Source organism: Lytechinus variegatus, chromosome 5 (assembly GCF_018143015.1).
Source record: "Lytechinus variegatus isolate NC3 chromosome 5, Lvar_3.0, whole genome shotgun sequence".
Taxonomy (NCBI): domain Eukaryota; kingdom Metazoa; phylum Echinodermata; class Echinoidea; order Temnopleuroida; family Toxopneustidae; genus Lytechinus; species Lytechinus variegatus.
Window position 1 is genome coordinate 25,175,581 of NC_054744.1, and position 15,683 is coordinate 25,191,263.

At 36.3% G+C, this 15,683-nt stretch overlaps 1 protein-coding gene across 1 annotated transcript in view; it reads right to left on the minus strand.

Annotated features, from left to right (window-relative positions):
• LOC121415802 (structural maintenance of chromosomes protein 5-like) overlaps positions 1-14,758 on the minus strand; it is a 34,942-nt gene extending 20,184 nt beyond the window's left edge. The window contains exons 1-10 of the mRNA XM_041609134.1: positions 14,568-14,758; positions 12,143-12,284; positions 11,098-11,316; positions 10,517-10,579; positions 9,333-9,545; positions 8,356-8,517; positions 4,504-4,637; positions 2,025-2,100; positions 1,502-1,619; positions 464-618 (exon numbers count right to left, since the gene is read on the minus strand). Coding sequence (XP_041465068.1) covers positions 464-618; positions 1,502-1,619; positions 2,025-2,100; positions 4,504-4,637; positions 8,356-8,517; positions 9,333-9,545; positions 10,517-10,579; positions 11,098-11,316; positions 12,143-12,284; positions 14,568-14,683 — 1,398 coding nt within the window. The 5' untranslated portion in view covers positions 14,684-14,758. The remainder of the gene's footprint in view (positions 1-463; positions 619-1,501; positions 1,620-2,024; positions 2,101-4,503; positions 4,638-8,355; positions 8,518-9,332; positions 9,546-10,516; positions 10,580-11,097; positions 11,317-12,142; positions 12,285-14,567) is intronic.
• Between the last annotated feature and the right edge of the window lie 925 nt (positions 14,759-15,683).

A 15,683-nucleotide genomic window follows, 5' to 3' on the forward strand; every position in this document is an offset into this window, starting at 1 on the left:
AAACAAGACTGACTGTGCGCACTCTACTCAGAACCATGAATCAATGCGAGTCACAAAAGAATTAAAGCAAAGGGCTGATGAGCTGTTGATACATGTGGGGAATCCGCTGAAGGCCGAATAGTAATTACCAGAGAAAAAGAGTTGCTAGAAATAGGCCTACCTAATCTTAATTTTATCTCTTTTATTCATTTTTATATTTAAAAAAAATTGTTACTTACAGGAGTTACATAACCCAAATAATGAATGTAAATATTTGTGCAATAGAAAGAATATTTACATTCGATGAAAGATGAAAATGTTCCAATGATGAATCAGTCAAGTTGAATGGAACTTTTCATATTTCTTCTCATGAAAATATTCTTCCCATTGCACGCATACACATTCACTATTTGTATACCATCCCAGTGCTGACAAAAGAAAATTCCCAGGCTGATTAGTGGCCTCGTAATAAAATATAACCTACCACCAGTGCAATGGGTTCGTGAATAGTCTTCTTGAACTTGTCAGGATTGGAACGTAGCCAGAGAACTGCGTTGTAGGTATCGGGTGACTTGCCTTGAAGGGTGCGTAGTCTCTGATCACGTAGATCGTTCAACTTCTTTAGGCGGTCCTGATAGCCTAGATAAATGTTTCAGTATCATAGCAATAGACCAGTTCATAGTTGCTTCATGGGCAATTTTGGTCAAATTACGATAGGCAGATTTCAAAGCAAGATATTATGTAAGCATGCCTTACATACCAGGATTAAGAAATTGAAAAGACCTGGGGTGGTATTCTGTAACTCTGTCATAACTTTTCTCATAAATTTTGTCATTTCTCTACGAGATGTGACACCGCTATGATTGTCACAAATCGGTATTCTGAACATTGTCTTTTCCCTTGTCATATCTCTCAAAGTTCCCGCCCATCTTTTCGGAAACAAACCAATCAAAATCATCGTTAGTTCCCAGTGGGAGCCCTTCTAGCCAATAGGAAGGCCCCGTGACAGGTATAGGGCGTATCCCCAATACAGCTGTGGGCATCGCACAATACGCGAATATTGATGAGCTTAATTACAAAGAGAGACAGGGAGCAGTGAAGGATTTCAGGAGAATTAAAAAAAGAAGGAAAACAGAGAAAAAAAGGAATTTATATGTAGGGCCTAACTAATTGTAGCATGAAAAAAATAATTTTGAAAATTGTCATGGATGATGAATAAAACTAATACTACAATCTAATCTATATAATATAATTATTATGATTATGATCATGAGATTACATACTAAACATCAGATACTGCAACATATGGAGTGAAAAAAATCACTCTCATTCAAACTGTCAGAGAACAATGAAGAAAAAAAATCTTCTTAAATTAAGTTTAAACTCAGCACAATAATAGTATCAAATATTGGGGAAAAAAATAACGAAACTGCTACGTCCTCGTTTTTATTCAAAGCTTTTCAAATTTTTCTGAGGTGACAAAATGGCATCCATGTTTAAGACAGTATTCCCCCATAATCACCTTTGATTTCTCTCTTTAAAGCTTTTCTTTCATCTCCTATCGTGCTGCATTGTTTCTCTATGGTTGTCTTCTCTTCAGAAACCCTGTTGATCTCGGCAAGATTTTCATCCAGTTGGGGCTAGTAAAAACCAGAGAAAACGTCAATAAAGTTAAAGATGGAATCTCTGTGAGTATGAAACATAATTTGTATTTCTTTATTTTACTTTAGTTGGACAGCATGTTACTGAGAAAGCACTACCTATAAAGATCCAGTTGGTTTATGATCAATGCAGAAAAAAGAGAAATGATATTGAATGTCTTTTTGCCGAAAAATAATTTATAGATTTAAAGTGTTTATTTTTTGGCATCACATATAAGACAATGCCTCATTTGTCAGGTAAAATGATGAAGAAGAAAAGCTATCTAATAATTTTCATTACACTGCATGAGTTCAGATTGAAATGTGGACCTGCATCTGGTTTGCAATCAATCACATGTTCATTGTAATGTCCCATTGTATTTGTGAAAGATATCCCAGACTCACTTTGATATTTTCATCTGGTTCAAGTTGTTCCAATTCCCTCTGAAATCCTGATACCTGCTCTTTCCAGTCATGAATTCTACAACAAAATCAACAAACAAATGCTCAAAACTAGAGAAAATTATGTATCCAAAAATGGATATACCTAGAAATATTGGATATTTAACCCTAAAAAGACTGGGCTATTTTGGAGGCTAGAAAAAATGGGGGGGGGGGCCTTTTGGGCCCCCCTAAGATCTTGGCCGTTGGTCGTCCGATCGCAACCAAATTTGGCACACACATCCTTTATCATGTCCTCTAAAAGAAAACATAGTCAAAATACTGATATTCATTGTATTTTTTAATATATGCATAATTAATTATGCGAATATGCAAACTTTTATCAAAAAATTGAATTTTTCATACTTTGGTACCTATTGCGGTCCATAAATTCCTGTTTCAAGGTTTTCAGCTGTAAGAAGAGGTTGTTTATCATGGAATTGTGTTATTTCGCGCTTGAATTATTAGATATGCTTATGCAAATTAGTAATTACTAAATATGCAAATAAGTACTCTGCACGCGTTATGTAGAGAAATACAACATTTGGCATGTTTTATTGCATTACACTCTCTTGCAATGAGCCAAAGCAATCTTGGAAGATAAACAAGTGATGTGTTACATGTACACTAGCTGGTGAAAACAAAGCATAAGAGATATCACATAATTTATGCAAATTATATTCATAATTAATTATGTGAATATGCAAATTTTTATCAAAAAATTGAATTATTCATATTTTGGTACTTATTGCGGTCCATAAATTCCTGTTTCAAGGTTTTCAGCTGTAAGAAGAGGTTGTTTATCATGGAATTGTGTTGTTTCATGCTTGAATTATTAGATATGCTTATGCAAATTAGTAATTACTAAATATGCAAATAAGTACTCCGCATGCATTATGTAGAGAAATACAATAATTGGCATGTTTTATTGCATTACTTTTCTTATGTTTTTCTTTGATTTTAATTTCTTATGTATTTCTTTATTTTGCATTTCTTATGTATTTCTTTATTTTTTTATGCAATGTTTTTCATTATTTTCATATCCTAGAACTGCTACTTGAATTCACAAGTGACATAATATAGAAAGAAACAAATAAAAATGTAGTTAGAAAACAATGTGTATAACATTCATTCAAATACCATACACTTTACACACAAACGAATACAAATTTCAATTTCTTACGTGACATGTGATACGAAAATGTTACGCAACTCCGCAACCGCGGCATGGGGGTATACAAATTTGGTATCAAAAGTTGCGCAAAACTCAAGAGAAAAAAGTCATGAAATGGCGGCGCGAACGCTTCATGCGCAAAAAAGTTATCGCGATTTATGTACAGGGGGGGGCCTATCTAAAAAGCCCCCCCCCAGTCTTTTTAGGGTTAACATTTATTTTTTTTTTCATCTAGTAAAACTATATTCTACAAAGAGGACTGTACTCAACAGAAGAAGACACTTTGAAGAATGAGTTTATTGAAAAGCACCTGATCTGGGTTCACTGATGACTAGTTGATTATCAGCCATCTATAAAGATGTAAGTAACTCTTTCTTCCACTGGCCCCAGAAAATGATGGGGAAAGGCATTACAGAAATTAGTATTATAGTTATAATAATTCATGAGATTTGTATAGCGCATTTTCCATCTTAATTAGATGCTCAAGGCACTTCAGAGCAGAACAATTACAAATATAATACAAGTCTGAACAATATGTCTATCAAATAGCACTCTTAAACAGGTATGTTTTCAGGTTACCCTTGAAGGTGGTCACTGAAGTCTGGGTCTTCAAACTCTGTGGAAGAAAATTCCACAGTTTAGGCATGAGCAAAGGCCCATTCCCCGCATGATTTTTTTAGCAACTGGAATTTGTAAGAGATTTGATGAGGATCATAAGGTTCTTGAGGGTTGGTAATTATGCATCAAAGAGTTATTGTAACTAGGGGAAGTTCCACTGACTTCATGAAAAATCAAAAGAAGGATTTTAAAGACTATGCGTTCCTTCAGGGGCAACCAGTGAAGAGTTTTCAGATTAAGCAAAATACTTAGTCTCTAGCAGAGGTGCCAACTTTCGACAATTAGAAGTAGGGAGTATTCGCAAATGACATCAAATTATGAGCGAGTAGCGTACTTCTTGAGCAGAGTGCTCAGCCCTCTTGGCTGGATCCTGGAAACTCTAGGTGGCTCAATGCTCTCTGCTGCAATCTGAGCCTTATGTTGCAGTAGTTCACAAGTTTATAAAATAAAATGGTTCCCACTACTTTTAACATGAACATTATAAAATATGATATGCATTTTTACACGATTTAAAGAAAAATCCATGGAATTGGGAGGGTTGGCATCTTTGCTCAGAGGGGGGTGAAACATAGACACCCATCACCCACATCACAAGCCTGAGAAGTCAGCTGATGATCCATTGACCCTTGAATTTACTTTAAGAATTCTTACGATTTAAGTCTTTTCTGTTCCTGTGTCCTCTTGTCTCTGAGTTCCTCGTGGAATTCTGCAATTTGGCCTGTTTGTTCTCCAATCTCATCTCTCTTACTCTTTATCAGTTTCTCCTGCTCACTGATTCCTTGTGACTGCAGAAGAATGAAATACAACATAATCAAAGTCAGTCAGTCATCCACGCTTTAAATCCGGTTTAGTCCGAACGACAGGGTTGGCCGTGTTCACCTTGCACACAAAGAGATCACCCTCATCCCCGCCCTCCCTCCACTTTATTTTCTTTCGTTTGCATCCTCCTCCCTCAAACCAACTCTCCTACTCTACACCACTTGTTTCTTCGATGATTTCTTCGGTCGTCCCCTAACCCTCTGACCAGCTGCCTCAAACTTAAGCGCCCTTTTCAAAACATGATCAATACTCTTCCTCAACAACAAGGGTTGTATGGTATCCAAGCAAACTACAGCGCTGTTCTGCCCCCAATATACCAAACTAAAATATCAAAACATTTCAGGGAAGTTATCAAATAAAGTAATATATTTTTATGTACAATGTAGCATGTGGAGAATTCAAAGCAATTAAATTCTTAAAACTGCATTTAAAGCACAGCAAGCTTGATAAGTTTTATAGTTTTATTTGTAGATTTTACAAAACAAAATTATTTTTTTTTACATCTCAGGTAAATCTTTCTTGCGATGTAATATTGAAAAGTCAAAAGGTTTTTACTGACAAAGCAGAATATTGTTTTAACTATCACAAGGATTATGAAATTCTACATGCAGATGGTCATTTTCAAACGTGAGTGACACGACAATCGGAGAGGTTTAAGGGCTCATATCTTCAAACTTAAAGGTTATGAATCAATCATGACTACTACATTATATACAATGTAGGACTGGCATGGGCCACTGCGAGTTTGATTTGAATTCAACAATCCGTTTAGTAGATATGATTAAAAAACGGTGCGTGAGTGACACAACAAATTTTGGACATGGGTTTCTGACCACTAACTCATATGGTTGGATTCGTGCCCAAGTAGTTGTCATGGAGTACTGTGAGTACCAGTAAATGGACATAAATAGTGTACCTATCTAACACATATAGTCAAAATCAAACAAACCTTCTCTATGGAAAATGGTACCCTCCTATATACCGTGAGTGACACGACATCCAAAACGTGAGTGACACGACAAGTGCAAAAATATAACATTTATCTCAACATTGCAAGTATTTTTTGCATGATCTAGAAGAGTAAAATACCATTAATCAAAAAGCAGCTTAATTACATAATAACTGCTTTCTTTAAAATTCATAATATGTCATCCTGATGTTTTATTCTTAGTTTATGGTCATATTTGCCCATCAACTCACATTCCCTATACCATACCACATTTTCACACTAGGGCTTCTACCACTCTCCTCTTTAGAGGAGGAGGGGGCACTTGAAGGAGGTGTTATGAGGTCTTGGCATTGACATCAACTCAAACATTCTTTTTGTGGCCTGATATCATTCAAAACTTTAACTCTTTCTCCCTAACTGTATATGAAAGTTTACAGGTTCATACAATTCAGCATCCACAACAGATGGAATAATTTTTCCTTGTAAGTAAGGTATTCTCAATAGTCACTAACATCATCTGGCATGGTCTGGTAGCCAATGTCATGTATGACTCCTTTTTCTTGAAATATTGGATTACAATATTATCCTCCTTTAATATTTTAGGCATTGTCCAAATAAGACATGGCAGTTTCTATGTCTTTTTTGGTACCAAACCCCAATCAAGTTGCTGCACACTTCAGATGGGCTATCAGCAAATCCTTGAGAAACTTGGGAATTCATCTCAACAAGCATAGGTTTTCTCCTGAACACTGCTTGTTTGTGGACCCTCCCAAGGCAGTACATGTAGGCACTGTACCAAAATTCAGAGCTATGCTTTTAGCTGGAATCTTGTAAGCGCCTTTTCATTGCTAATTATTTGATTATACATGTATACCATACCACGGGAATCCAGGGAAAGCCACAAGGTGAAAGACACAGTCAGTACCTGATTCTTGCAGTCTGCTACTATTACATAACAACTACAAGTCATTAGCCTTTCCTTTTCTAAGCCCTTGGATGTCACACTAAAATCCAATTCAGCATCCCAACCAGGCTCCCTTTATACCTCAATAGCTTTTTCCCTCAAGGTCCTGCTCTGTTATTATCAGGGTACCCCCCCCCCCCAAAAAAAAGTGATTTACTGGTACATGCAAGCAGCAACCCATCCAAAGTTGCTAAAATCAAAATGCGGTCTCGGTTGGGACTTGTTGGGACCTACATGAACATGCATCATTTTGTTGTAATGAATATGTGTAAATGCAAATCTGCTCTGAACACACATCGGTCTGCTTACGGTAGTTTGCTGTTCAGACCCTACATGTAGTTAATCACTAGCGGTATGAATGGTGGCCGAACAAATAATGATTTTAAACTTGGCATGTAGCTGCTTCAAGCAATATCTAAAATGTTCTATCAAATCTCAGTACATTGTCACCTAAAATGTTTGTTTTCTTGCAAATTTGTTTATGTCATGTCATGGAGTACAAGCTTTATGGCAAATGAAAAGGTTGATTTAATCAATCAGAAGGAAAAGAAAAATATTTTCTTTTCCGAATTTGAAAAAAGTGTTCATGGTGATCTCTTATATCTCATGTACACTAATTTACCACTAAATTTCTGCAAATTTCAAAAAAGAATCCCTGACTTTTCTAAAATTCTATGAGTATAACAAAGAAATAACATTGCTCAAAAGAAAGGTGAACTTTCTGCTCATTTCTGTAAATGGAGACAGAGAATGTTCGAGTAATACCTAGGTATGACTTGAAACATCACCATCAACAACCCTTTATGCATTGTAAATATGTCCATTGCTAAAGTATAGTGGTTTTTCTCTTGATACATTCATAATTTTGTGTTGATTGATTATGTTGTTATAATCTTAATCACAGTACATTCACCAAAATATGAATTAGGATCCGAGTCTTCACACCAATGGAAAATTGACAGGATTTTTTAAACCAAGGCAACCACGGAGAGGAGAGAAAATAGATGAACTCAATGTCAAATTCAATATTTCCATAAAAAGGAGTAAAATTAGGAAGATGGAGGAATTAGCGTAAAATAGGCCTAAATGATTTTAGGAACAACATTTTGACTGTATCCCTGGTAAAACACTTCAAAAATTACTGGATGTCCTTTTTTATGCACAATATAATACCGTGAGTGACACGACATTTCGTGAGTGACACGACATTGTGACACGACACAACTTTAACAGTTAATTTTAGCTTTACCTGAACACATTGGACCAAGTTACTTTATATACAATAAGGTACAGATAAACTGTATTTGCTCCAGTAATGGGATAAATTAATTTTCAGAATACACAGCTCTAGAAAACTTTTTGCATTTAAAACGTGAGTGACACGACAACCAGTTTTGAAAACTTCGAAACCCAATTTTTTTCAGAAAAACACTTCACAGAATTTTTTTTTGCTATTTAGGAGTTAGATGCAATACACAGCTTGTATCTTGCCAACAAATGTGCTTCTAATACAAATTTCATATTGTGATAGGCAATATGTGAATTTTAATGCAAAAATCAACATTTTGTAACATTTAATTTCCCTTGCATAAAATTCACTGTATCTCAAGACATAATTAATACTTTTATGTAAATGAAATGGAAAAATATACTTTGAGATGTCTAGTTTCAAAAAACATTGATGCCTAATGATTTCTAGCAAGTTTTAATTTTCACCCCCATGTCCACTTTTGTTTGAAAATGACCAGATGACAGCAAGTAGCATACTTACCAGATTTCTCTTCTGCTGGTCGAGCTGCTTGCATGCTTTCACAGCTGCGTGTAGTTCTTTTTCTAGAGGATCAGCTCGACGTTTCCTTTGCGCAAGTCCCTCCTCGGCTTTCTTCTTCTCCTCTCTCACTTTCATGAAGAGAACCCGCTTGTCATCATATTGCTAGATTTAAAACATATTCAAATTGTCAGTTGTCGTAACCATCTAAATTATTAGTTTGAACAAAATCCATTGTATGACTATTATCACAATATGTGAGCAGCTAACACCATTGATAAACATGCAAGATGTACAGATTGTACAGAACCAAACATGTTATTCATTGTCTTATCATAATTATCGCAGGAAATTTCAATTATCTGTGGGATGATGAAAAGAAATTTAGGATTGAGCATGCCCCAGTTTCTTATCTGTTCCTTTTGCCATGTAAACCTTCCATAATGTTCTCCAAAGCTGCCTCAAGGGGCGGTCACACCTACATGTTTTAGTCAGTGCATGCTAACATAGCTGTGGCAAGCTGTTTTATCAATTGATACTATTTCTTGAAAAAGAAATAGACAATTATTGACATACAAAAAATTGATTTAGTCATATCAAGAATTAAATTTCTCAACGTGAAGCATTGGATTTCTTGATATGCAAACCAAGAAATCTGTTTCATCTTCTCGACACATTTCTTTATTCCTGTTAACGGGAAAGTATGTCAGTTGGAGAAGATTTTTGTTTATTTTGTGATTATACTGCATACTATACAACATTCAATAAAACAACTTCTGAAAAAAAACCCCTCTAATTTCTCGATATTGGATTCCCCGATGTCAAGAATCTGATTTCGCGATGTCAAGAATTGCGTTCCTGAAGAACTAAATGCTTGATCAATAAACAGGATTAAATGATAAAGCGGCTTGCCATAGATACTTCGGCATACAATCACTAAAGCATGTGACAGCCATTCAATAGCACATAGATCAGCTCACCATCCAGACTCTCTTCTTCTCTAACGTCTCAATGGTCTCCAATGTCTTCTGTCTTTCCTGAAAACGCTGGACGTCCTTCTCAACACGCTCATTCTGCTGCTTCAGCTTCTCAAGATGGTCAGACTTGTCTTTCAACTGTTGTTCTAGGTCTTTCTCAGTGGTGCGGCAGTCCTTCAGGGTCTGATGGTTGTCATACAGCTCTTGCGAACCGATCTATTCATATAAAGATCAAGTGTAAAAGGTTTCGCACAATGCACAGTGAATGCTTGAATATGGAAACATGGCAATTTCTTAGACATATTTTTTCCTAGCACATATACTTGATTGATAAAATATTTTACATATTTACAATAAATATACCCCCTGCGTTAGCAGACAAGTACTAGGTGTACATTGAACAATGCAAATATAAGAGTGCAAGAAAGTTTTGACAGATTTCTGAAAGTTGCAAAACTACACTGTAGGCCTTGTGTTGGGTAATGATTTAGATTTCATTAATGAACAAGAGGGGTATATTTTCAGAAAGATAACAGAGGGCTCAGATAACTTAGGTTGTTAGATGCGTGTAGTATTTTCTTATAGCTTTGATCAAGGGCCAATAACCCAATGACATCATCAGCTTTATACAAGAACCACTGGATTCTAAATAGGCAACACTGAGAATTCAACAAGTACAAGAAAACCTGATACAGAGGGAATTCCTAAGTTTCCACGAGTGGAGAGCGTTGCAATGAAAATAACCAATCCGATTTCAAATTATTAATGTGGACAGTTACCATGATTTTCCAAACCAAATATAAGCAAGAACGTCTTCAGATGCATGATATGTAAATATACTCAAGTTTTAATAGCACATTGGGATAACAATTAGAGTTAAGCTCAATAGTGATAGGAAATTGGAGCAATTACCCATGTAGCAACAATATATACTCCAAAAGAGAAAAAAGCAATACCATTCATCACCTAGCCTCTTGACTAGGCCTCCTATCTCAGCTTATTTTTAGTGGCTGAGATGACACTATCTGGTGATAAAGTGTAAGAGACTGGGTAAATGCATGATTAAGTAACTTCAGTGACTGAGATTGCCAGGGTTTGACAAAGAGTCTCCATTCAGTTACCTGGCATCCATTTTTTTGTCTAAACGCTACCCCCACCCCGAAGTAAGACATCTTGAATAAACTTACAGACTCTTCTGTACGTTCCAGTAGCTCTATATTATTCATCTGTGAGAACTCAACAACTTTCTCCTGGAGAGAAAAGAGATAAAACAATTTGACCATTACTGTTTTCACTACAAAAAAGAGGGTGACATTATAGTATATCTCACACCATGCATAATACAATTTTATAGTAAATGAAGTAGGGTCAATCTATTTTGTACTCTGAAAATGTAAATTGTTCATCACAAATGGAAGTTTGATTACCATGAAAAAAAAACAAATACAGTAAGAAAACCCAATTGTTCACCCACCACTTTTTCAGATGTTCACACTAAAACTCCTAATCGACTTTGGTCGTATAGTGTTGGGTCTTCACATTTACTCCAAGTTTGACAAGTGTCCAGTTTTAATTTTGATTTTAAATCGCAAAATAAAAATTATTTAATGGTATTAACTTCCTGGACATTAATTCTAAGCCCATCTACACATACCATTAGAATTGCCAGTCAAGAAAAGTGAAGGTGCATGCATGAACACGTTTTTCAAAATAAATATTTCAATCATTTTTTTGGAGTCACACATACAAAAAACATAACTCAACGCACCTGGGGTAGAAATTGACAAAGGTTGGTGATCTGAATATTCCGTTCACGAACAAACTGCGTCACTTCCTTGCTCTTTATTGGTAGGTTGTTCTTGGTAAAAACCGAGCGGTTTCCATTTTTCTGAATCTCTCGTCTGATAACGTGGTTACGACCCTTAGAGTTGTACAGCTCTATCTCAATTTCTGCCCTGTTGGTTCCTCTCTTCACAAACTCACCAAGCTGCAATAACAAGATATTTGAAGTAATACAAATCAAGCCAACATTAACTGTGTTGAAGAAGACATAACCAAAAGAAGGTGTTTCTTATTCATAATGAAGTAAATATTATTACCTGAGCTCCAACACTGGCATTTACTGTTTAATATTGCAGTAAGATTATAAAAATTCAAAAATTGCTCTTCAAATAATATATTTTGGCTTTGTTAAGTACCCGGTAATCTCACCTCGGGGTTCCCACTGAACACAGCATGGATTTATCGATAGGAAGGAGGAAACATTAAGCTGCCTTTCAGAGATGACCTGAAGTCATCATCCATTTCTTATCAACATCCATGGTTTCTTGCTTAAATACCGTAAAAAGGCATCAGCCACCAACCTCAGCAGTGGGTGGACAGCAGCATTTCTTTTACTGTCATAATACTGATTACACTATACTAGCTCTTCATGTAAAATCAGAGGTGTGAGTAATCAAAAAAAGAGAGAGCAAAAAATTGATAAAATATTGAAAAGAGCAGAAATTGAAAGAGCTCTCACAATTTTGCAAAGAGGGAAAGCCAGAATAAATCGAAAATCCCAAGTTGCTTAATAATCAAACTAAAAATGCATCCCTCAAAATGAAATCACTGTAAATGACAGGCATTTGTCTGCACAGTTTTTCAGGCTTTGAAGCGCATACTGCAAGTGCCATTTCCATGTTGGAATTGAATCACCAAAACAAAAAAAAAAACAAGTTTTAGATGCAATGTAATTTCTTTTGGGATTAGACTAACTCAATGTCCATACACAGCTTGGACAAAGACCCACCAAGCCTGGAAAGAAAACTCACATCCTTGGCTCTGCCGAGAAGATTAGTGTTGCCGTTGAGACCAAGGCACATGGCACACACTATGGTGGATTTGCCAGTACCATTAGGACCCATGATCATGTTCAAATGGGGACCTGGATACACCTCACAGCAGTCATAGGTCCTATAAAGAAAACAAAATGAGAAAAAGATTTCTTACTTTATCTGTCAACAAATTGAGATGTTCTTGTTGCCACTCATATAATCACCAAACAGCCATTTTAAACAGCTAGAAGAGCTTTAATATCAAAGTCAACTATTCTTACTATTCTAGGCAGGGTTGCAAAAAATGTGCTATAAATAAAGAATTCTGTGGTTTTGTTCCGAGTTCGCAAACTTTCTCATAAATTTAGGATTGTCTTCAAAATGACAAATAAAAAAAAAACACAGCAAGGAAAAACTAAACTGCACTGAATTTGCACAGAAGTCAGTCAGTCAATCGCAGGCTACCGGACTGCCTTCATTCGGCAGGGGGCCGAACATAATGCGAGAGCGAATGACTGCTAGATATACATGAAACCTTGTCCTCTGTTACTTAGGAATCTCTGTGTGTAGTGAAATAAGGCCAAGGTTGGCAATGTTTGGCTTATTTTTTCTCTCGTTCGTTCGTGCTTTTTTTTTACACTATCAGTTTCCACTTGTTCACTGCAACCACCCTGCCTGCGAGGAATCTACATGTACAGGTAGATCTATGCAGTATACAACACAAAAAAAAAAAATCATTAAAAATATCGCTTTTATTAAACCCAAAATATTTTTTTCTATAGTTGCAATTCATTTTTCATTCGTAAGTTGGGGATCATTTTTGTATTCACCAGAGCGCTAAAAATTTGAATAACGGGGCATATTTACCGAGGGCCCTCTATTGGCAGAAAATAGAATTACAAGAAAATTGTCATTTTACAATCTCTTGTTTATAATTTAGAAAAAGTTAATGAAAAGAATTCAATTCACTCTTAAGAGACAAGCTATATGATGAATAGTTGTAAAGAAACTGATAGTGTCATAAAAATTAAGCATTTGTCCCCAAGAACAAGGAAAAAATAGCCAATCATTGCCAATCTTATTTTACCACACAGGGAGTAGTAACAGAGAACAAGGTTAGACCTAACCGTGTTCACTGAATGAGTGAGTGGTCAGTTTCAATTAGTTTTTCAAACCGGATCTTTGATTTATTATACAATCTTTGTTTTTTTCCTACACATTCCCGTGTGTTCTTGTGAACCATGGTAAATTTTGTCTATTAGAAGCCAACTTTACTGGTACATGGTCCTTCATTACGGATTTCAGCTCTTTTTCCAGCTTATCCCATTTATCCTGCCTTGAGCAGTTCATTAAACTTTCCCTGTACTGCTTACTAAACTGGTTTATTCTTTCTTTATTTTTTTCCTTTTCACTTTTCTATCTTTGGAAAATTTCTTGTTTAGGTTTACAATTTCTTCTTATTGTAATATTGATACTTTTCTACTATATCATGATCACTAAGCCCTGCGATGACATTTATATCCTGGACAACAGCAATGTTATTTGAAAAGAAGAGGTCTAAATTCTAATAATTATTTTCCCTTGTTGGGCTATTTACTAATTGTTCTAAGACATTGCTAATTGTAACATCTTATAATAATATAGACAGCTGGCAGCCGTCTGTTTCGAGGAGTTTGTTAACATTAACAGGGAAAAAACAGTGACTTACTTCGGCTGTGGCGCAACTTCACTTCCCTGTTTTATCCGAACTTAATACATAAACATAGGGCCATTGAGTCCCCCGTACAGATCGAGCTAGAACTTCAGTCTCTGTATTTGGTGAGTGGAGCCAACGGAATTCAGCAGACCAACAAAACAGAGACCTAAGGTCTAGGGGTTCTACATCTAATAATACTTCAGCAGTTTCTTTTGAGGCTGAACCTGTTTGCGAGCCAGAGCTCCTTGGCCTGGGTTAATTCCAGTTAAACTATAACTAGATTTGGGCCTAACTTACACCACTTCAATTTTTGGAGTGGCATCCCTGCCTAGATTCTACACAAAATGTCAGATTTTACGATTTTTAGGTAGGAAATTAACAACCTTTGGGCTTGGCTTGCCTTTATGCACATTCTGGAATGAAATATTTTGCTGAAGTATTCTTCAAAGCATTGTCTTTCAGCTGGGCATGACAAAAATTACAAATTTGAAATTGCCCAAAATGACTTTTGGCGCACTTTTGTTTCGCCCCGTCCCACTGTGCGCCGGAGCGAGCGCGAGCGGGCTGCCGAGCCGCTAGCCGTGGCCGCGCCACAGCACAGATTGGGCAAGCAAATGAAGCATGCACCGCACCGTACCTGTACGGAGTGTGATGGCATGATCCCGCGAGTGACCCAATGCGATGGCTATGGCATGCTACCGCCTAAATTTCGCCAGCGATACTCACACAAAATTCTTCATTTTAATCCGAATAATCGACCCCTCCATATATCCTTCCTTTCCGTAATCCCGGGACAGGATCTTCCGGGATAGTTCTTGTTTTTTGGACCTGGAAGAGGCCATTGCATTTTCTTAGATTCCCAAATACGAAATCTATTTCGCGCTGTTGATAATTCACTTTCTATATGGAAAGCCAAATGCTACTCAAATTTATTACATACCCTTTCTCTTTTTGCCTTTTACATAAGAAAAGAAAAGATCATAAAGGTAAAATCGATTAACAAAAAATACAAATTCCCTTTATATGTTGCATTAATTCATCATAATATACTCTGGATAGAATAATTTATGGTTATCTATACTTGTGTAACCAATGACCACAAACTGCTTTCCATAGAACCAATAGGGGCCTACAACTCTGTGCCTATTCTATTTTCAATCTTCAATTTTTATTTTCGATCAAAGATCATTCATATAGATACTCTGATCGAAAATGCCCCCCCCCCACCAAAAAATATTGTTGTGTAATATTTCAATCTATCCAAAAAAAAATGGATTTTCATTTTGATAAAGCCAATCCTCGTTTGCATTGCTCGCTCAGAACTTTAAAAAATTCCCTTCCAAGAGTTGTTGCACTTTTAAAAATAAAAGTTTTTCCATCCAAAATAATGCATAGTTATAGAAATTAGATACAAATTAACGAACGTACATTGTTAGGCCTTTTACATTAACAAAATCAGCGATTGCAAGATGGACTTAAGATAGCCCTGTAGACCATAATATATTTTTTGGGGGGGCATGGGGAGTCCACTGTATTTATTGTAAAGTATGGATCCCAATATTCCTATACGCAATGTGTCCCCTCGCAACTGAGATTACTAGATATATCTGAATGAAAATCGAGGTACGGGGTTGAGGTGGTTCAGAAAAAAAAAGAATCTCGATATACGGACTTGCAGCCCGGGGGGGCCACTTCCATTCACGAGTGGATACCATGCGCGACCATGGGGTCTCGAAAAGCACCCTAAACACGTAATTTCCATATTCTGAAAATGCACCCCTTAACAAGTATTGGCGTGTGAAACCCTACCCTTAACAAGTATTGGAAACAAAACGATACTCT